The sequence below is a fragment of the Mustela putorius genome, unplaced genomic scaffold (genome assembly GCF_011764305.1).
Source record: "Mustela putorius furo isolate JIRA1106 unplaced genomic scaffold, ASM1176430v1.1 tig00000743_pilon_pilon_pilon, whole genome shotgun sequence".
Lineage (NCBI taxonomy): Eukaryota > Metazoa > Chordata > Mammalia > Carnivora > Mustelidae > Mustela > Mustela putorius.
Genome location: NW_025421464.1, coordinates 1,042,014 through 1,064,539, shown reverse-complemented (window position 1 = coordinate 1,064,539; position 22,526 = coordinate 1,042,014). Strand labels below are relative to the sequence as shown.

At 48.4% G+C, this 22,526-nt stretch overlaps 1 protein-coding gene across 4 annotated transcripts; it reads right to left on the bottom strand.

The window, feature by feature from the left end:
* Positions 1-1,756: 1,756 nt before the first annotated feature.
* On the bottom strand, positions 1,757-21,889 carry CUNH20orf96 (chromosome unknown C20orf96 homolog). 4 transcript variants are annotated; one of them, XM_004746705.3, is made up of 11 exons: positions 21,466-21,889; positions 21,147-21,195; positions 20,480-20,597; positions 12,474-12,586; positions 8,530-8,688; positions 6,178-6,277; positions 4,920-5,077; positions 4,739-4,840; positions 4,479-4,565; positions 3,676-3,794; positions 1,757-2,131 (listed from the first exon to the last, which is right to left on the bottom strand). In XM_004746705.3, exons 1-11 carry the CDS (start codon positions 21,483-21,485, stop codon positions 2,071-2,073), a joined length of 1,086 nt encoding a protein of 361 aa, XP_004746762.1. In that variant the 5' UTR covers positions 21,486-21,889; the 3' UTR covers positions 1,757-2,070. The 4 variants fall into 4 exon arrangements, with proteins under 4 accessions (XP_004746762.1, XP_012908889.1, XP_012908887.1 ...); XM_013053435.2 differs by lacking the exon at positions 20,480-20,597 and having other exon boundaries at positions 21,466-21,885; XM_013053433.2 differs by lacking the exon at positions 21,466-21,889 and having other exon boundaries at positions 21,147-21,459.
* Positions 21,890-22,526: the final 637 nt, after the last annotated feature.

Genomic DNA, 22,526 nt, shown 5'->3' with positions numbered 1-22,526 from the left:
AAAAATTTTCCATTTCGGGGCGCCTGGGTGGCTTAGTGGGCTAAAGCCTCTGCCTTCGGCTCAGGTCATGATCTCAGGGTCCTGGGATCAAGCCCCACATCGGGCTCTCTGTTCCGCAGGGAGCCTGCTTCCCCCTCTCTCTCTGCCTGCCTCTCTGCCTACTTGTGATCGCTGTCAAATAAATAAATAAAATCATTTTTTTTTAATTGTCCATTTCTGTTTTGCAATCCATTCGGTTCTAAAGGTGCCTACTGGCTTAACCTAGGTCATGTGCTTCACCCCAGCCACCCTGACCCTGCTCCCAGGGTAGTTCATGTGACCTAGACCAAACTAGGAGGCACTCTTCAGTGCCTGGACTAGTTCAAGGTGGCCAGGCGAGATAAGCCAGGCCCATCACACTGAATATGAAGACTTGGGCTGAAAATTCTGGGACAGAGACCCTCTTTCCAGCAGTACCCGAACCAGGAGGTACAACCCCCGAGGAGAGGCTGGGAGACACACCACGACCACAGGAGGCTCATCCTCAGGAAGAGAACACCTTGGAACAAAGTAAAGAAACAGAAACCAGGTCCTTGGTGCTGTCACTTGATTTCTGGAGAGACCCTTGCTTCACCTAGAACATTGATTTCCCTGAGCCCTTTTTTGTGTAGGACAATTTGGTCAGGTGTCCTGTAACCTGTGAGTCTCTCCGGACGCCAGGTGGATTGGTGAGCGGTCAGAGCGTCTGAGGCCTTGCAGGAGCCTGTCCCTGGGGAAGCGGTTCTGAGGCCAAGTGCAAAGCACAGGGTGTCAATCACTGAGTCCCTGGGAACCCAGGGAGGGAGAAACAGGCAGAACTCGGCAGAGGAAGAAATGAGCTGTCATGCAGGCCCAGGGACAGCTTCAGCAGACCCGACAGGGAATGCTGGAGCCAGAAGAGGTCTTCAGAGTCATTCCAGGTGAGGCCAGGATGGCTTAGCCATTGGCATTTGCACACGGAGCCGTCATGGACGTGGGAGGGGACTGATCTTGGGTGAGGGGCTCTCTGCAGCCGAGGCAAACCCTGAAGGGGCTGACTGCCGAAGGACACATTCCCACGGCACTCCCAGGGACTGCAGCAGCTGTCCTCGCTTGAAGGGGGGGCCAGGCAGCACAGCTCCAAGTCAGCACAGGGTGGGGGGCTGCGCCTAACTCCACCTGAATACGAGCGTGTGTTCACGTCCACGCACGGCTGGGGTGCAGGCCCTGGACAGACAGACAGCTGGACCAGAAGAGAGATGGCCATCAGCGAGGAAAACCCAGCAAGATCCCAGGGACACCAACTCCGGAGTCTCCCCTCTGCCCTGGCACTGGCCTCAACAGGTCTGAGCACAAATTAGGAGGGAAGCTGGGCTTCCATCGCACCAGGGACAGCGCAGCCCAGAGCCAGTTCGGAGAGGGGCTCACTCGGCTCTTCTCGAGAAGTCCTGTGCCCCAGACACAGTCGGCGCAGTTAGCCACCCCTTATCTTTTTTTTTTTTTTTAAGATTTTATTTATTCATGAGAGACACACACACACAGAGAGAGAGAGAGAGGCAGACGGAGAAGCAGGCTTATCACCAAGCAGAAAGCCTGATGCAGAGACTCAATCCCAGGACCCTGGGAACATGACCCAAGCTGACGGTAGACGCTTAAGCAACTGAGCCACTCGGGCACCCTAACCACCCCTTATCTTAAGACCATAGTCCATTCCTACCACATCTACTCAAGGCCTAGCTGGAAATCTCCAAGCAAAAGAGCAAATGCAAGGCCGGCTTTATTGGTAAAAAGGAATGGCAGACTTGACTGGGAGTACCCACCTGGCCCAAGCAGCAGTGCAAACCAGAAAGAAAAGAGGAAAGGTGGAGGGAGCCGGGGAGGGAGGAAGGAAGAAAGGAAGGATGGAAGGAAAGAAGGAAGGAAAAGAGAGAGAAAGGGAGGCGGGGAAGGAAGGAAGGGAGGAACAGGAGACCAGGCTCTGGACGTGGGCATGCGCTCAGGGAAGACGATAAGTCAAGGCTCCAGGTATAGGAAAAAGAGCAGGGAGGGAAGGCTGGCCCCTGGCCCCGGCATCTAGAAGGGCAGCAGCTCTTCCATGGGGATGTTGAGGATGACGTCCATGTCTGGGGTGCACCTGGTAGGGAAGAGCAAAGAGGGTACGGGAGGTCAGGCAGGGGCGCCAGAGTTGAAGCGTGGGAGAGCACGGCCTCGGGGGCAGCCAGCTCTCAGAACACTGTACTCAGCTGGGGAGCCCCATCCCAAACACCAGTGACTGTGCAGCAGTGGGTTTAAGCAGAAGCTGCAAAAAAAAAAAGATCCCATACTTGGGTCTCCGAAGCAGGACGTCTGCAAATACGATCTCTTGTGTGGGCACGTGGAGATGTGCGCACACACCAAAAATAAAAGAGGAATGGGTCTGGCATAATGAATGTTCCCCTCCAGAGGTCTGGGGTCAAGAGGGAGCAGGCTCTGAAACATGCAGCCTCTCACGCCCAGCACTGTCTTTGTGGTCAGAATGGCCGGCTTGGACACCTGGCTGTGTGTCACCTTGAGCTTCCAACTTCCCCCAGAGCCCCACTCCTTCGGTTGGCATGTATGTGACAAGCACTCACTATGTGCCCAAGCCCAGAGCGGCCTCAGTTTCCTCATTGCTCAAACGGGGAGGGAATAATTCGAACCTCGATCTCTGGCAGGTGGACTAAGCTCCGTCAGTGACAGGTGTCCTTCTTTCCATACAAGGAGTGAGAACAGCCTCCATCACAGGGACCAGCACATTTAGGGGGCCAGAGGATGACACCCTGCCCCCAACCTCGTCCCAATTCTCTCATCCATTCTCGTGGCTTCCATACTCTCCTGACCCTCACTGAGCTATTCAGGCACGAAATGTCAGGATGTCTGCAATGGACGGTATTTCACGAGAAAAAGCGAAGGAATGAAGATGAACCCAATATGACAAAAATAGAACAACTCGTAATCTACACGGGCAACTGAGTGTCCACCAGAACATTCTCTCTACTGTCTGCATATTTGAAATTTCCCAAAATAATGGCAAAAAAGAAAAAGCATCTCTATACTGACAATGCCAAAATTTCCATCTGTAGATGTATCAGTCTTCTGAGTTCAATCATCGACCTGAGGGCTCTGCACGAGGTGCCCCAGGTCCTGTGAACTATCACATGAGGCCTGGCCTCATGGGATCCCCAGGCTCCGCCTGATCCAAGAAAGGTAGGCGGAGAACCGGCTTTGGAAGGAAGTTAGTTCTTCCTCTGGGGCCTGGGAGTCTGCCAGGCGGAGAAGACATCCTTCTCTCCTCACAGAGTGCCTTCCAGGCCCATCTTCCCTGGAGCCAAACACCCTATTCAATTCCACCTTCCTAAACACCCTGAGAGCTTAGGGGTATACCCACTTGGAGGAAACATGGAATCTGAGAACCTGAAGAGTCCACAAAGTTTATGTAACCCAGCTTCCTGCGTACGAATGGGACATGAAGGCCCAGAGACGGGAAAGATCACTTCTGCCACGTGGTTAGCAGCAGAGCCAAGGAGACCCAGGTCGCCCTGCACCCTCTATCCGGGGGTCTGCCTTCTCCACCAGGCTGCCTTTCCTGGGGACAGAGAGCCTCTTCGAGGGCCCAGCATGGTGGGCTTAAGCAGCAGCTGCAAAAAAAAGATCCCATACTTGGGTCTCCGAAGCAGGACGTCTGCAAATACGATCTCTCGGGGCTCCTGGACCTGCACCTGGAGCTGCTCCACCTCGGCCTTCAGTATGGGTATTTCCTCCTCAAACTGGTTGATAAACTGAGGGGAGAAGCACGGCAGGGGAGAGTGAGGAGCCCAGCATCCCCCAACAAAGGAAGAACGGGGCCACCCGAATGAGGAGGAAGGCCATCTAGGGAAATGGCACCGCTTGGCCACAGGGGCCTCCTGGTCTCCAGAGGGCTGCTCGCAAGTAAGGGCCAATGTCTGATGGTCCTGAATGAGGCGCGGAGGTCATGGAGCATGGAGAGAGGTGGCAAAGCAGGGAGGGGCAGTACCCAGTGATGAGAACGAATGGGGGCTGGCAGATACGGTGAAGGCCACTCATGCTGACAGCAGATGGAGGGTGATAATGAAAATGAATGTGGGGTGAGGGGCAGTGATGGTGAAGTTCATTAACTCGGCTAGTGAGTGATGGTCAGTGGCGAGAATTAAGTGGTGAAGATAGGAGGGGGTTATGACAGTAAAATGATGGGTGAGCACAGGATGCTTGGTGATGTTGCTAGTGGGTCATCGCCGGTGATGCTGGTTAGTGAGGCAAGGCCTGGGCCTGCACTAACCTCCTTGTCGGAGGAATAATATGGCGCTAGCTGGGCGAGAGGCTGACACCAGAGCCAGAGGCCTCCTGAGCACCAGGTCAGGACAAGCCTGACTCACACAGGTCCTGGGGCCTACCCACCCTTCTGCTCCCTCACAGAGGGGTCGTCCCCTTCCGTGCCCACTCACTTCTCGGAACTTGTCCATGTACTTCAGCAGGTCCTGGTTGTCCCGGGTCTTCTGCAGAAGAGCTTCCTGATGGGGCTGCTGGCTTTTCTGCGGAGGGAGAGGAGATCTGGCCCCCAGGTGCCTCTTCCGGGGAGGCAGGGCCTGGTAGATTCCAGTTGGGGTGGGAGGGGGTGAGTGCAGGGAGCCTGGAGGCAGAGGACGGGAAAGGAAGCAGGGCTGGGGCAGGACCTGGACACCCACCACCACGTCTGGCCACTCACCACCACCAGAGCTTGCAGAAGCTTTTTCTTCTTCTTCTGAATCTGATTAGACAAAGACTGCAGGACCATTCTGCGCATCTCACCAAGGTCATCCAGCTCATCCTAGGGGCCAGCGGGAAGGTGTGGGCCACGGCCCTGCTTCCAGTGTAGTCCGGCAGGGCGGGGCCAGGGGCTCCCCTACCTGCTGGTTGTCCTTTATCTGCTGCAGTTGACGCACAAGGCTGGCGATCTGGACCAACTTGACAGGATACTCATGGTCCATGTACGTGCTCAGGAAGCTCACTTCCTTGTAGGTCTTCTCAATCTTGGCATTCAGCTGTTCCACCTGCTGTGCCAGGGCTGCAGAGGGCAGGAGGGACAGGAGGCAGTCTCTCAGGGACCCCTCCCAGGAGATACAGGAGGCAAAGCTCTCCTTGGCCAATGGACTGGGATCTGGTGGAAGCAAGCTCCCACAAGGCTAAGTCCCTAGAGTCTTTTACCCCCGAAGGAGAAGAGGCAACACTGGGTAGGAAAGAGAACTAAACCAGGGCTTGATCCCTAGATGAGTCCCAGTTCTGCCGCTGACTTACTCTGTGGCACTCACCAAAACTGTCCCTCCTTGGACCTCCGTCTCCTCCTGCACAAGTTTCCCCCGCAACAAGCCCAGGGAGATGGGGTGACACTGACTCCCGTGAAATGACCATTAAGACCATGTCTGGGGGTGCCTGGGTGGCTCAGTGGGTTAAAGCCTCTGCCATCAGCTCATGAACCCAGGGTCCTAGGACAGAGCCCCGCATCTGGCTCTCTGCTCAGCGGGGAGCCTGCTTCCCTTACTCTCTCTCTGCCTGCCTCTCTGCCTACTTGTGATCTGTCTGTCAAATAAATAAATAAAATCTTTAAAAAAAAAAAAAAAAAGATCATGTCTGTACTGATGCCCTCCATGGGTGGTGGCCCCAAGGTCTGAGGTTGGCTGACACACCACCCCCGCCAGAGGGCTCCCAGTCTACTCCAGAAAGAAAGCACAAGCTCAAGCTCAAGGTCAGTGCTATGGAAGCCAGAAGACCTGAGACCTGGCTGAGCCACTGACTCCCAGAGAGACGGCAGGAAGCAGAGGCAGGCTGGGGCTGGATCCTGGCTCGCAGCTGCTATGATCTATGGCACGCTACTGTACTTCTTTTAGCTTTAGCTTTCTCATCTGTAAAATGGGCAAACAGTCCCTGCCTCACAGGTAGTTGCCATGACTGAGAGTGTGCCCGTACATCTGAACCCTCGGGGGGCCTGAAGTGCTCAGGGCTCACTGCTCCAGAAGTAAGCTGTTAGCTCTGCATCTTAGCAATTCCGTGCCTAAGGTGGGGGATGCTGGGCCTACTGTCTTCCAAAAGGTAGGTGCGAGATGAAGGCTCTGCTGACCTCCCCAAAGCCAGGGAGAGGATGAAGGAATTCATGCCGGGGATACTTACACTTCATCTTGGACTCCTCCTTCTCCTCCCACTCCTTAAGTTCACACTTGAGTTTCTGCAGCTTCTTCTTGTTCGAGTACTCCAAGATGTCCACGACAGTCTGTGGGAGTGGCGGGGTCAGCTTGCCCCACCACCTCTTCTGGCGCTACCAAAGCCTGGTCCCCCCTCAGGCGACTCGGCATTTCCTCCAGGGAGTCCCCAGATCCAAAAACAGTCCTAGACCCAGCAACCTGACCGGAGACCAGCCCAGCCGCTCCAAACTGGGCCCTCTCCTACCATCCACCCCAGCCGAGGACTCTACCACACACCCAGGCACCGGCCCAAACCCATGCAGTGGTCTCCGCTCCCTCCTCCTTCAAAATGTCACCAAGTGCAACGGATTTAACCCCCAACAGCTCTCACAACCATGTCCTTCTCTCCACCCTCACTGCCACTGTCTTATTCAAGTTCTCTTCATCTCCTGCCTCAAATAGTACCACAGCTACCCCTAACTGGTCCTCCTCTGATCTTTGCTCCATGCCGCAGTCAGGATGAGCTTTCTTTAAAAATAAAAAAAAAATTTTTTTAAAGCTGACCTCATCCCTCTCCTATTTAAAACCCTCCAGGGGCTCCCCTCTGCCCTGTAAATACGGTCTGAACTCCTAACCTTGGCTGACAAGGCCCTGACTGCACTGGCTTAGGCCAACATGTGGCCCCTTGAGTTGGCCACGCCCCCTCTCTCCACAGGCCTTGAGCACCCAGTTCCTCTGCCTGGAACACTTTCCTGCTCTCTACCAGGTAACACCTACTTCTCCCCGTTTCAACGGCATCACCTTCTTCAGGAAGCCTTCCTGACCTCCCACCCATGTCTGGGTGAGAGGCCCCTCTCAGCTCCCCAGAACCCCTGTCCCCACGACAGTACACAAATGGCTTTCTAACTGCCTGGACCCCACTAGAATGACAGCTTGATGTAGACAACGTGTCCCACTGATCCCTGTTTCCCAAGAGCCCACAGGGAGCACTCAGGATGAACAAAAAATATACTAATGGATCAATGCCAGAAGATCAACAATGATTTTATCTAAATTTGGAGAATATTCTAAGTTCCCTTGGGCTGAATGACTCTGCAGTCCTTGGCCTGTGTGATAGACTGAACTGTGTACTCCCCCAAACTCATATGTTGAAGCCCTAACCCCCAATAGGGCTGTGTGTGCAGACAGGGCCTTTAAGGAGGTAAAAGGTTAAATGAGGTCTAAAGGGTGCAGAATCCGATAAGAGCAGTGTACTTATTAAAAAAAGGAAGAGACTCCAGAGCCTTTCCATGTGAGCACAGAGAAAAGGCCACGTGAGGACCCAAAGAGAAGGCAGCTATCTGTATCCCCAACGACAGAGGCTTCCTCACTGGACATTGATCTCGGACTTGCCAGCGCCTTGATCTTGAACTTCCAGCATCCAGAACTAGGAGAAATTTCTCTGTGTAAGTCACCTGGTCTCTGGTGCTTTGGTAAGGCCACCTGAGCAGACTAAGTCCCCAACACCGAGTTTTCTCTTCATCTCCCAGGCTCCGGTGAGCTCAGTCCCTCTTCTCCCTGGGCAGACGGCAGCCAGAGGGCATTACTGCTCTATGAGACCATTTCCTCCGCCTCTCCTCCAGCCCGAGCTCCTGGGTCCCCTGTGAACTTTGCACTCTCCTCCAGCAGCTTTCCCAAGCCTCTCCCAGAGGAGGCAGAGGATGCCACCCAGGTTCTCGAAAAAGTGGCTCCCCCCGCCCAGACCATAAGCACCACCAGTGGCTGAGGGTGACAATCACAGCTTGCGGGAAGGAAGCCAGATCCTGGTGCCAGATGTACTGTGTTCAAGTCAAGTGTCGACCCTTGCTAGATGAGTGAGCTTGAAGGTGACCTTGAGTAAGTCACCCGGCCCCTCTGTTTCCATTTTTTCCTATATAAAATAAAGATAATAATGCCCACCCCACGGGGTTGTGGTAAGGGATTATATGGATATGTACAACCCTGTGTGAGTAGGAATGGGAGTGGTCGGCATAGCTACACCTGTTGTGTGCCAAGTACAACACCCCTCTAGGGTAGGTGCTTTGTGCTCTATTTTACAGAGCTCAGAGGTTAACTCGAATTCTCCCAGCTAATAAATGCTGGCTTTGGAGTGAGAACCCCCATCTTGGTATAGTTCCAAAGCCCAGCTAGGTGGGGCGAAGAGTGGGAGAGATTCATCTTCCAGAGGAAGGAAGCAGCTTGTGCAAAGGGCCTGGAGAAGCCAGGAGAGGGCGCCCGAAGGCTCAAGGGGGCGGTGCCGCGGGCAGGACCGAGGTGCAGGGGGCGGAGGCCAAGGCTGGGGAAGGTGCGGGTGGGACCTCACCTGGAGGATGTCCTGCTCCTGCAGCATCGTGCGCACTTTCAGGGCCGAGCTGTCTTCCATGTCCTGGATGTCCTTGATCAGCTCCAGGTTGAGCTTGGTGAGAAAGACCTCATGGCTGGAGAGCTCCTGCAGCGTGGTTCGCCTGTTCCTGAGCAACGCCTGCAGGCGGAGGGGAGGGCAAGGATGGGAGGCGGTGCTGCGCGCTGCGGCCCGGAGCTTAGGGACCATTTCCCTCCCGCCGCACGCCCGCCCCCTTGTGGTCTCGACTGGTAAATGCAGCCCCATTGTCTGCGGGACAGAGTCCGCCCCACGCAGCCCCCCCCCAACTCTTTCATCCATTCTGAAACGCCCATTTTCCCTGATTTTTACACCTCAGAGGTGGACGCCTCTTACAACGGGTGGCATGTCACGATCTGACAAAATTTGTTCGTTGGAAATAAGATAAAGCTGCACCTTATTACCAATGGCTTCTTAGAATCAATAAAAAATAGTAGTAACAGTAGTGATAAAAATAGAAAACACCTCAGGTAGGTAAGAAAGGGGCGGAAGTGATGGGTCAGGTCTGGAAAAAGCGGGGAAGCCAAGTGGATGATAGTCGCTACCGATGTTCATCAGAGACGGCTGAGCTAAATGAGTACTCGCTCTCTCGTTGCCCGCATTTCCCCGCAGAAACAAGGAGGCGCTGAAAGCTTAAGGGGTTTGCTAAGATCACCTCCAGCAGGTAAACAAAAGCTACAATAATAACAGCTATGTGTTGGGTACTGGGCTTCACTGGGCACTCAGAAGGTGATATTGGTTCATTCAAAGGCCCTGTCTACTGACTCTTATTTTATTGATAAATGGAGGCTCAGATACCTTAAGTGACTTGCCTAAAGTCACACAGCCAGAAGGTATGGCACCGGAACTGGAAAGCCGGACTCTTGACTCCCGATGTCTGGCTCTCCACCACATCAAGAGAAGGAAGTGAGCGGCCTCAAAGCGCAAGGCATGGTTGAACCTCGGTTCAAATACCAGTTCTGCCGCTTACTCCCTCAGGGAACATGGGCAAACGAGTTAACCACCCCCCAGAACTCTGCTATCTTCATTCTATTTTTTTTTTAAGTGTATTTATAGAGAGAGAGCACACACACGTAGGGAGAGCAACAGGCAGAGAGAGAAGCAGGCTCCCGGCTGAGCAAGGGGCTTGAGCAGGACACATACCCGGACCCTGAAATCATGAGCTGAGCTGAAGGCAGGTGCTTAACCCACTGAGCCACCCAGGCGTCCCTGCTGTACTCATTCTAAAGGTTAGGAAACTAGCATTGCTGGGAAAAACAAATGAGATAATGTTCACAGTCAAGACACGGAGTGGCTGCGCCTGGCACCCTCAGGTTGCCCGCAGGAAGTGGTGATAACCGTGATAACCGTGCCCACAGGCTCTAGGCCTCCAGGTCTGCTGCGCCTTTGCACTCTCTGTCTTATTCCTGTTCTTCCTTGTTTCTCTGTCCCTCACGAGAAGCTACCCCTTCCTGGCCCCCAACTCCCGCATTCCTCATACAATAACGAGTAACCCTGCAAACATACAGACTGTTTATTATGTATGGGCCTGACACTCTGCTCAGCAGGTCACATGCACGACCTCACTTGGCACCAATCTTGGCCCTGTTTCACAGAAGCCCACCCAGCAGACATCGCGGGGGCTGGCATCAGGAATGTGTATCCTTGGGGCGCCTGGGTGGCTCAATCATTAAGCATCTGCCTTCAGTTCAGGTCATGACCCTGGGGTCCTGGGATGGAACGCCCCATCAGGCTCCATTGGAAGCCTGCTTCTCCCTCTCCCACTACCCCCTGCTTATGTTCCCTCTCTCACTGTGTCTGTCAAATAAATAAATAAAATCTTAAAAAAAAAAAAGAAAAGAAAAGAAATGTGTATCCTTAGCACAGACCCCATTCCCAGGGGATTTGGAGAAGCTATATAATTAATGACCTCTGCTCTAGAAATGGATCATCCCTGAGCACAAGATTTAGTGCAGAAACCCGACTTTGTTTCCTTCCTGACCCTTAACCCCAGTTGGGATTATATGTTTTTCTTATTATCTTATTTTCTTTTTTTTCTTATTTTGTAACTGTCTCTCCCACTCAAAAGGCACAGCCAGGAGGGCGGGGGCGGTGGGGTGGTGGGGGGCGGGGAACTGGCTGTTCCATCACAGTTGTAGGACACAGCACATAGGATGGTGCCTGGAGCTCCATAAGTATGGGCTGAATAAACTGATGGCTATAAACTATTCTTTGGGTTTTTAAAATTCATTTATTATACGTCTCCCCATTATAGTGTAAGCTCCATAAGCACACAGATTCTGAGTGCTATGTTCACAGCTGTGTCCCCAACACCTGGCATGGTGCCCGGCACATAGGAGGCACTCTCTCAAGAATTGTAGATTGAACAAATTAAATGTCTGGTGATTGAGGGGCAGAGTCAGGATCCTGTTCCATTTCTGAGAGCAAATCAACAGAGTAATTTCTGCTCCCTTCTTGTTTCCCCCTTGTCTCCACGGTCCATTCTCCACACAGCAGCAGCAACAGCCCAAGGACTCCTGTGAAAACCTAGGTCATATCATGTCTCTCTACTCTACTCAGAATCCTCCAGGGTCTTCCTGTCTTGCTCAGCATAGAAACACAAAGCCTAATTACGGACTACAGAGTTGCAAATAAGTCATCACCCATACCCTCACACCCACCAGGTTTCCTTCATCACCTGCTCTAGCCACATCAACCTCAGGACCTCTGCACTTGCGGTTCCTATGTCTGGAACATTCGTTCCTCAGATGTCACCATTTAAGCAGCCTCTCTGACCACTCTGTCTCAGATGGTCACGGCCACTCTTCCTGACCTTACCTTTATACTTCATTGCTGTGCATTGCTTTACATTCTTCATTTCGTGGCACATGTTATATACTTATTTGTCTTGTTTATTGTCTGTCTCTCAAAGTCGAATGTGAGCTCTCTAAGGTCAGAGGCCATATCACTGGTGAATGTCCGCACTTAGATACTATATGCCAGGGCCTGGCACATAGTAGACATTCAATAAATCAATTAAATGAATGAATAATCACAAGAGACAACATTAGGAACTGTTTGGGAGCCCAGGCTTCAGAGCCAAATTGTCCAAGTTCTAAAGTCAGGATAAAAATAACACCAGAGATAGGAATTCCTCCTTTAAGAACTCTGGGCTGCCTCTGAACCACTCTGCAAAATTAAAGGTTAAAGGGAAGAAAAGGTTTCAAAGCGAATATATTCTTCCCTATTTCTTTATATAGTAGTCATTGTTCACTGAGCTCTTAAAACCCTTCTTGAAGAAAGTATGAATTCTTTGCCAGTATTTTGTAGCATTTATAGTATTTAGTATTCTACTTTCTGCTAAGGACACAAAAGACTCCTCCTCTTTTAGTCATTTCAAACATTTTAAAACATTGTTCAGAAGCCATAAAAAAGCAATAGATGGTGAGAACACTAATTATCTAAAGCTGTATCAGATGATGGGAAAAATGTAATAGTGAGCTTCTGAGCTGTGCCTTGAGCTGCTCTGTATTCCATGAAAGGTTAATTTACTGGAAATTTTTAAACAAGCAAGCCACCAGACTGTGTTCCTAATGCAGCGAAACAGAAGAGCGATTCTGATCATCTTCCTAGTCTTCAATACAAAGGCAAACACCTTGCTTAACCAGCTTTGATCCCTGGTACTGCCATTTTTCTAACCACACGACTTGATAGAAGTCCGTGATCTCCCTGCACCTCAGTTTCCCATCTGTAAAATGGGGGTGATGATAAGCATGCTCATGGCACTGCTGGAAAGGAAATGAGTCAAGTGCAGCACTGCAAAATGGTCTGTGCGTGTTTGCAATCACCATCCCCCTGACCCTCTGTCCCTACCACGGCTCCAATGCCTATGGGGAGGCTGCTCATACCCTCAATAGCCGGATTTTCTTCTGTGTCTTCCCGGAGTCCAACCTCCCACTGTACTTTTCTTGTGGATTCCTCAGCTGACTTGTCATAGACGTGGTGGGCTTGGAATGTAACCCTAGGGCATGGGAAAGAGCAGAGAGGGAGTGAGGGTACAGGCAGGCCTGAGGGCGGGTCCCAGGGAAGGCACCATCTAGGAGATGGCCCTGGGCACCAGCCCCACCCACTCTTGACCTTCTAATATGTGACAGTGAGGCAGAGCATGGGACTCACATCTGTCAATCAGCTCCCAGGCCCCACTCTGCACAGGGGACTTCCACATGACTATGGGTATGGACAGAGGGGAGGAGAGGGGAAGCAACAGAAGCTGGCCAGGTGCCCACAGTCTCTCCCACCAACCTGGCAGGTAGCAAGGTCAGATGCAGCAGGGGTTAAGGGCAAGAACTAATGAGCCAGACAGCCTGGGTTCCAATGCAAGCTCCACTTTCTACTGGCCATGTGTGCTTGGGTTGGTAGCCTGACCTCTCTGCCCCTCAGTGTTTCCCACCTATAAAACAGGAGTCATCATCACACCTGTCTCATAGGGCTGTCCCTAAGATTAAATAAGATGTCACTATACCTTCAAGTGTTCAGAGCAGTGCCCAACACAGACTCAGTGAGGAATATGCATTCCTAGCTGTCACTGTCATTACTGATGACCTGAGGCTTGGCATCAGGACCACAGCCCCTCACAAAGGTACAAGAGCTGTGCAAAATTCCTACCTGACTGAAACACCTATAAAACCTGTGGTCCCGCCAGATAAAGACCATATAGAAATAGTTCCAATCAGCATAAGGCATTGGGGGGCATGTTCTCAGAACCCCAGATTCCTCTCAGGCATCAGCCTGAGACAAATCACCCAAATCATCTTGAATGCTAAGGCCACATTCTCAATGTCCACCAAAATCCCCCCCTCCAAGGGCAACACAGTACTTCTCAGAAAATATGATTTCTCTAATGAATTAATACAGCAAACCCTGGAAATTTTTACTATTAACTATTGAAGTGATGAAGCAAAATAAAATAATCTTGTGTTACAGTTGTGAATTATCTGTATATGTCGGGTATTTAATTGCATTGTTTAAAAGATGAAATGATTAATAGAATAATCTTGTGGTTCTAATTTAAATGAGATTTTGATTTAGATTTGTTTTAAGGTTTAAGACATTTTTATTAAATGTGTATAGGTTACCAAAAGTTTTAAGAGGACATAGATTACCCATGTCTTGATGTTTATTTATTAGATTATGAGAATTATCAAACGCTCAATGGTCTTTGTGAATCAGACAAGTGAACTACTTGAAAATGAAAAATGAATATATTAAATTTTAAAATGTGGCCTAAAAGGATTGCGGGAACCTAATTAGCGAAGTTCCAAAATCCCCCTTAGAAGTGTTCATAAAAATTATAAGATTAGTAAGTTGAACTTGAATACTTAGGGAGATTTGTAGCTTTAATGACTATTTATTTTCATTAGTAGTAGTAACCCTGATTTATCTTCTTTTTAATTAAACTTAGTATTTTGGGATAAGTTCAAGTACATGCAGTTTTAAGAAATAATACAGAGTTGAATCACTGAATTCTATTCCTGAAAAAATGATTATTGCACTGTACGTTAACTAACTAGAATTTAAACTAAAAAAAATTTTTTTAAAGAAAGACTACAGAGAAATCCTATGTGTCTTTAACCCAGTCTCTGAATGGTAGCATTTTGCAAAACTAACTACAATATCAGAACCATGATATTGACATCAAGACAGACAAGATACAAAACATTTCCATTATCCCAAGCGTCCCTCATGCTGCCGTTTATAGCTATACTTTCTTCCCTCCCCTGACCATGCTCTGCCCACCTTTGTCTCAAACCCCTGGCAATCACTAATCTGCTCTCCATTTCTGGAATTTTGTCATTCCTGGAATGCTGTATACATGAAATCATAGAGTATATAACTTCCGAGATTGGTTTTTCTTGCTCAGCAAAATCCTGTGGATTCATCCAAGCTATTGACTGTATCAATAGGTCTTTCTTTTAATTAATGGATGGTATTCCATGGTATGGATTGCTTCCAGTTTGGGAGTATTATGAATAAGGCTGCTACAAAGCATTCATGCAATGATTTTTGTGTGACCAGAAGTTTTCATTTCACTGGAATAGATGCCCAAGAGTGCAAGTGTTGCAGTATGAGGAGAATTACATGTTAGTTTCATTAGAAACTCTCATATGGTGGCACCTGGGTGGCTCAGTCAGTTAAGTATCTGACTCCTGATTTTAGCTCAGATCATGGTCTCAGAGTCATGAGATCAAGCCCCATGTCAGGGTCCCGTGTTAGAGTCAGTTTTGGATGCTCTCTCTCCCTCTCCCTCCGCCCATTCCCCTCAACCCTCATGCTCACAATCTCTCTCTGAAAAAAAGAACTATCACACTTTTTCCCAGAGCAGCTACACTATTTTACATTCCCACCAGCAATGCATGCACGGTCCAGTTTCTCCTCTTTGCCAACATTTGGAGTTATCACCATTTTTCATTTTAGCCATTCTGATAGGTAGGTAGGGAAAACACATTATGGCTTAATTTGCATATCCCTAATGGATAATGATGTTGAGTATCTTTTCGCGTACTTATTTACCATCTGGAGATCCTCTTCGGTGAAACGTCCCTTCATATCTTTTGCCCATTTTCTTTCTTTTTTTTTTTTTTAAGATTTATTTATTTATTTATTTCAGAGAAAGAGCAGGCGTGAGTGAGTAAGTGAGAGGGAGGGGTAGAGGGAGAGGGAGAGAGAGAATCCCCAGCCAGCCCACCACTGAGCATGGAGCCTGACATTGGACTCCATCCCATTACCCTGAGATCATGACCTGAGCCCAAATCAAGAGCAGGACCCTTAACCAACTGAGACACCCAGGTGGCTCCTCTTTTGCCCATTTACTAACTGAATTGCTTTTCAATTCAATTCAATATGAGTTTTGAGAGTTCTCCATATGTTCTGCATAGCAGTCATTTGTCAGAGGTGATTTGCAAAATTTTCTCCAAGTCTGTAGCTTGTCTTTTCATCCTCTTAAGAGTCTTTCACAGAATTAGTGTTTAATTTTGATGACATCCAACGTATCCACTTATTTCATTTTTATTTTATGGATCAAGGTGTTGGTAGAAAGTCTAAGGGCACTTCATGGGGCCAGGGGTCCCAAATATAATTTTCTCCTTTGTTTTCCTCTAAAAGTTTTCCAGTATGGCATTTAACGTTTAATCTTTATTTCATTTTACTTTTATATTTGAACTTAAGTCAAGGTTCTTTTTCTGGCCTGTGGATGTCCAAGAAATGGTGCTCTAGCACCATTTGTGGAAAAGGCTTTCCTTTCCTCTGCTGGCCTGTTTTCACACCCTTGTCCAAATCAGCTGGGCATACTTGTGTGGCTCTATTTCTGGTTTCTCTAGCCTGCCCCATTGATCTATGTGTCTATCTCTCTGCCAATATTATGCTATCTTGAATACTTTGGCTTTAATAATATACCTTAGTATCAGATAAAGTGATTCTTCCCACATTATTCTTCTTTTTCAAAATAGTATATCTATTCCAGGGCCTTGCTTTTCTATATAAATTTTAGAATAAACCTGTCAATTTACAAAACACCATGCTGGGATTTTGACAGGTATTACATCAAACATATAAATAAAATTGGGGAGAACTGTCATCTTTACTATACTGAATGTTCTAATCATAAACATAGTTTGTCTCTCCTTTTATTTAGGTCTTCTTTGATTTCTTTCATTTACATTATGTAATTCTCAGCAGAGTAGTAGCTTTAAGTTTAAATCTAAATATTTCATTTCCTGGGGCACCCGGCTGGCTCAGTCGGTGAAGTATACAACTCTCCATCTCAGGGTTGTGAGTTTGAACCCATTGGCTGTGGAGGTTACTTGAAAAAAACGAAATCTTTTTTTTTTTTTAAGATTTTATTTATTTATTTGACAGAAACACAGCAAGAGAAGGAACACAAGCAGGGGAGTGAGAGAGGGAGAAGCAGGCTTCCAGCCAAGCAGGGTGTCTGATTCAGGGCTCAATCCCAGGACCCTGGGATCATGCACTGAGCCGAAGGCAGACACGTAACAACTGAGCCACCCAGGCACCCCAACAAATAAAATCTTTTTAAAATATTTCATTTATTTAGATTATAGATACATTTTTTAATTTTAAATTTAATCGTTGTTAGTTCATAGAAATGTGATTGGGGCACCTGGGTGGCTCAGTTGGTTAAGCATCTGACTCTTGGTTCCAGCTCAGGTCATGATCTCCGAGTCATGAGATCAAGCCCTGCGTGGGGCTCCATGATGGGTGCATGAAGCCTGCTTGTGATTCTCTCTCTCCCTCTCCCTCTGCTCCTCCCCCAGCTTGCGTTCACGCTCTCTAAATAAATACGTTTTTAAAATGTGATTGATTTTTGTATACTTGTATTCTGCAACCTTGATGAACTCACTTATTAATTCCAGTTTCTCTTAAATTTAGTAGATTTTTAAAGATTCTCTACTAGATGGGTGTGTCATCTGCAAATAAAAACAGTCATATCATTCTACCTAATTCATCTTGATGTTGGTGTCTGTCTTTTCTCACTCATGTTGTGATTTTCCTTATTCTTGGTATGACAAGTGGTTTCTACTGAATCCTTGATGTTCTAAATAACACTCAGGATCCTACTTCAGACAGTCCCCTCTTGAGATGTAGCATGAAGGCCAGTCTTCAGAGTCCTCTACGTTCTCTGTGTTCAGTCAGGGCTTTTTTTAGTTGTAAAAGGGATCACCAAGAAGGAATGGGGCTACCCCATCTTGGTGGAATCAGTTGATTTACCTATGTTAATACACAAAAGCTGCCCTCAAGGCCATGACTTTGCATAAGACATGTTACCAACCTAAGCTTCAATTTCTTCATCTGTAAAATGGTGATGAGATCATCTCCCAGGTCATAAGGAATGAATGAAATGATGACCTCCTTCTATCTATTTGTCTCAAGTGTTCTTAAAGTTTTGTGTAGTTACAGTTTGAGGTTGGGACCGTGAACTCTACACAGCTAGAAACCCAATCTGTCTCTTGTGTAGTTACAGTTTGAGGTTGGGACCGTGAACTCTACATGACTAGAAACCCAATCTGTCTCCTTCACTATGAGTCAACAACATTCAGCCCATTGCTGGGCACATGGGTTCTCAGCAAATGGATGCTGCTGAATGAAGGAAGGAAAGAATAATGACTCCACAACACAACATGGGTCCTGAGCCAGCAGTAGCTCTTTTCATCATTATAATTTACACAGACACTTTCACTTGTATAAAGGCAGGAATCCTTGCAGACTGGGGCTGTGACAAGCAACCTAGATAGGAGAGCAAGAAGGGAAACTGGAATACCAACTCAGGTCCATGTTTCTCCAGCGCCCATACGCTCCCCACTAATACATGGTTAAAACTGTGCATCCTGGCGGGGCTCTTGGGTGGCTCAGTCGGGTGAGCATATGACTCTTGATTTTGGCTCAGGTCATGGTCTCGGTGTCATGGGATCAGACCCTGCATCGGGCTCCATGCTGAGCATGGAGCTTGCTTAAGATTCTCTCTCTCCCTCTCCCTTTGTTCCCAACCCCTCATGCTCTCTCACTCTCTCTTTCTCAAACAAATTTAAAATAAAATAAAAATTAAAAGATTGTGCATTCTGGAGGGGCGTCTGGGTGGTTCAATTTGTTAAGTGTCTGACTCCTGATTTCGGCCCAGGTCATGATCTTGGGGTTTTGAGATGGAGCCCCCTGTCAACCTCCATGCTGGGTGTGGAACCCGCTTAAGATTCTCTCTCTCCCAGGGCACCTGGGTGGCTCAGTCAATTAAGCATCTGCCTTCGGCTCAGGTCATGATCCAGGGTCCTGGGATCCGAGTGCTGGATCAGCTTCCTGCTCAGTGGGGAGTCTGCTTTTCCCTCTCCCTCTGCCCCTCCCCCACGGCTCATGCTCAGGCTCGCTCTGCCTCTCCCCTGACTCTTTAAAAAAAAAGGGGGGGGGTGCCTGGGTGGCTCAGTGGGTTAAAGCCTCTGCTTTCGGCTCAGGTCATAAACCCAGGGTCCTGGGATTGAGCCCCGCATCGGGCTCTCTGCTCAGCGGGGAGCCTGCTTTCCTTCCTCTCTCTCTGCCTGCCTCTCTGCCTACTTGTGATCTCTGTCTGTCAAATAAATTAAAAAAAAAAAAAAAAAAAGGCACCTGGTTGGCTCAGTGGGTTAAGCCTCTGCCTTCAGCTCAGGTCATGGTCTCAAGGTCCCGGGATCAAGCCCTGCATCGAGCTCTCTTCTCAGCAGGGAGCCTGCTTCCCCCACCCCCCCCCTCTGCCTGCCTATGTGCCTACTTGTGATCTCTGTCTGTCTGTCATAAATAAATGAAATCTTTAAAAAAAAAAAAACTTATTTATAATGATCTGATCCCGGAACCTGACTCTCTTTCACGTATAAACAGAAAGGATATTTTGCAGGATTTTACAGTAATGCTAAATTTTCCAAGAAAGCAGCTACAATCAAGGGAAGGTTGTACTTTGTTTTGTTCAGAACTTTACCAAGAGATGGGTCCCACTTTGGAAATCATGACCTCATTGAAACACCCTCTGGGGCGCCTGGGTGGCTCAGTGGGTTAAAGCCTCTGCCTTCGGCTTAGGTCATGATCTCAGGATTCTGAGATTGACCCCCCTGCATCGGGCTCTCTGCTCGGCAGGAAGCCTGCTTCTCCCTTTCTCTCTGCCTGCCTCTCTGCCTGCTTGTGATCTCTGTCTGTCAAATAAATAAATAAAATCTTTAAAAAAAAAAATCCCTCTAGTTATTTGAGTCCCTGATATAACACCACGTGACAGTCTGCGTTTGCAATGGTTACGTTCACCATGACTCCACATCTGTGAGTAAGCTTCTGACTACTTTGACATAACTTCCAGTAGAGCTCATCCCGGGCACTTACATACTGAAATATACATTACTTAACTATAAGTAGCTTTCCTTTTCCTTTTCCTTTACTTTACCTTAGGGCATTATTTTAAGTTTTTTAAATTATATACATAGGTAGGTTATATTATCTATACTAAAGGAATATTACAAAGTATTTGTTATTGAAAGGAATGTTGGGTCTGATGAGGTTGAGAGCAACAATGCTTGCGACAATCTTGTCAGGTCCTTTATCTATACTAAAGGAATATTACAAAGTATTTGTTATTGAAAGGAATGTTGGGTCTGATGAGGTTGAGAGCAACAATTCTTGCGACAATCTTGTCAGGTCCTCATATTACAAGTGCGAAAACTAAAGCTCAGAGAGAAGAATGGCTTTCCCAAGATAGTAAATGGCAGAGTCAAGATGAAAACCTGTGTCTGCCTCAGTCAAGGGTCTGAGAACTCCCCTGGATAGCATGACAACGATGTGGCAGAGATTATCCTAAGTGGACCAAACCCTGTTTTCTTTTCCTCTCTTTTCTTCTTGGACACACAGCAGGACAACATTTCCCATCTTCCCTTGTGGTTAAGGGTGGTCATATGACTAGTTATGCCCACTTGAATAAGAGTGGGAGTGGTATGTGTCACCTCAAGTCTAGGCCCTGAAAAAAAAATTGCCCAAAAAATTACCCGTATTTTCACGCACGCACACGCGCGCATGCGCTCTCTCGTCCCTTTCTACCAGCTGAATGCACAAGTATTTAGCAGAGGAATTCAAGGCCTTCCAAACTGTCACAGCCACAAGGTTGAAGCAGCCTGGATCCCTGAATGATCATGTGGAAAAGATTACTTCCATCCCTGCAGATCTGCAAATGTACTTTGACATAAATGAGAAATAAGCTTCTGTACTAATACCTGAAACCTGGGTATTGTTTGTCACAAGAATTAGCCTACTCTAATATAATTTATGTCACCAAAGGGCAAAGGCGTACACTCTATCCTGTCCCCAGTTCCCATGTCCACCTTCAAGTGCCTCTGCCCACCTGGCAGGACGCTAGTCAAAGTCTTCGTTTTGCTCTTCTGGTGGCCTCTGGTTTGTAGGATGGGAGGCAGAGTAGGTGACTTGGATTTCTGTTTGGACCGCTGCCATGGAACATAATCCTACCAGATATAACACAATCAGTCACACAGCCCAGTGTGTCCAAATCCCAGCGTTGCCCCTTACAGATATCTGTGACACTGAGCAAGTAACTTCTGAGCTCGAAGCCTCAATTTTCACATCTGTAAACTAGATCTAATTATAAAACCTACCTCCACAGATTGATGTGAGAATTCCAAGAGGCGGTATTTGTAAAGCATGTGGCAAGTGCTCCATAAATGTGAGCTATCACTTGTTTTATCAGCCAGCCATAATTTACTAAGCACATCCAGGCTGTGAGGTGCTAAGAACTAAACACAAGGCATGGAAAAGACCCAAGAGGAAACCAGAGGAGCGATCAGAGATGAGTAAGAGAGCAGTATAATACACCCTCACGCTCTGATACGGTGGTGCGAAAATAGTGGGTCCTGCAGCCAATGTGTGACACAGGTAAGCCTGGAATTCAGGTCTCCAGATTCTATCAGCGGGAACAGTCACGGCCATGGGGGCAGGCGGACTGCAGACCCAGAGTCAGCAAGCCCTCATCTCCTCCCTGGCCCTCCCGGACTCACCAGATTCTGGAAGTTGTAGATTGTAGAGTGAATCCCACAGTGGCTGGGTCTGGAAAGAGTTCGGGGCGGAAAAGAACTTCCATCATTCCCAACCCCTGGGACTGTGAGCAGCAAACGTGAAACAGGCGTGGAGTCTCCACAGAGACCATGGTCCACTAGGAACCGGAGCAACCAAGCGGGAACTGCGGTAGCGCGAGGGAGAGGCGGAGCTAGGGGGACGTGGGCGGGGAAGGGGCGGGGCCAAAAGAGAAGAAGGCCGATATGGAGCGCAGGGGGGGCACGCATGCGCACTCCACCACCCTTTGGTTCTTAAACCTACTTGGGAAAGACGCGCGCCATTGGGTGAAGTGGAAGAAGAGTCGTGAGTCCGTGGAGCCCTGGTCTCTTGCGATACTTATTACTCCGCTTCTCTGACTTTCTTGTCACAACGTGGACCGCGTGGTAACCTAGGCCACTGAAACTTCCCAGAAAGACCAGTCCCTCGCCTCCGTTTCCAAGGAAACGGACGCAGACTACCGAGCGCCCAGAGGGACTAATCTCTCACAGAAACGGAGCTCGCCACTGCCTGCTCAGCTAGGCTTTAAGTGCTATCCTTCAGCTGGCCCCACCCATTATCCCAAACAATTATGTCATATTTCCCTTCTCATCAAACCCCATCACTTTCTTCTCCATCCTTTCTCTTGCCTAATGACTTTGCTTCCGATTTCATTAAGAAAATTGTGGGGATCAGTAAACTCACATTTTCTTTTTTCTTTTTTTTTAAGATTTTATTTATTTATTTGACAGGCAGAGATTACAAGTAGGCTGAGAGTCAGGCAAAGAGAGAGAAGGAGGAAGCAGGCTCCCCGCTGAGCAGAGAGCCGGACGCGGGGCTCCATCCCAGAATCCTGGAATCATGACCTGAACTGAAGGCAGAGGCTTTAACCCACTGAGCCACCCAGGCGCCCCTAAACTCACATTTTCATGTCTCATTTACTTTGTCTCCCTCCTGTGACTGCATAAACTGCCTATTAAGACCGATTTTGACAACTGTACACTGAATCCTACCCTCCTCATTTTTTTTTAAGATACTGCCCTAGAAATTCCAATTTTCTCCTATCACCCTCCCTGTATTATTCCCATCGGTATAACACCATATTTTAATTTCTGCTATTAAAAAAAAAGTGACTAGGGGCGCTTCCGTGGCTCAGCTGGTTAAGCATCTGCCTTCTGCTCAGGTGACAATCCCAGGGTCCTGGGACTGATCCCACATCAGACTTCTCCCCAGCCAGGAGCCTGCTTCTCCCTCTCCCTCTGTCTGCCATTCCCCCTGCTTGTGCGCTCGCTCGCTCTCTCTCCTGTAAAATAAATAAATAAAATCTTTTTTTTAATTAATTTAAA

What these genes read in the sequence shown, in the direction of transcription:
- CUNH20orf96 (XM_013053433.2), bottom strand. Translation starts at nt 21,431, where the DNA reads ATGCGTGCCCCCCCTGCGCTCCATATCGGCCTTCTTCTCTTTTGGCCC. An exon ending in AGGAGCAGGACATCCTCCAG is followed by an intron (nt 6,278 to 8,529) that starts GTGAGGTCCCAC and finishes CCACTCCCACAG; the next exon opens with ACTGTCGTGGACATCTTGGA. An exon ending in GGAGGAGTCCAAGATGAAGT is followed by an intron (nt 5,078 to 6,177) that starts GTAAGTATCCCC and finishes TGCCCTCTGCAG; the next exon opens with CCCTGGCACAGCAGGTGGAA.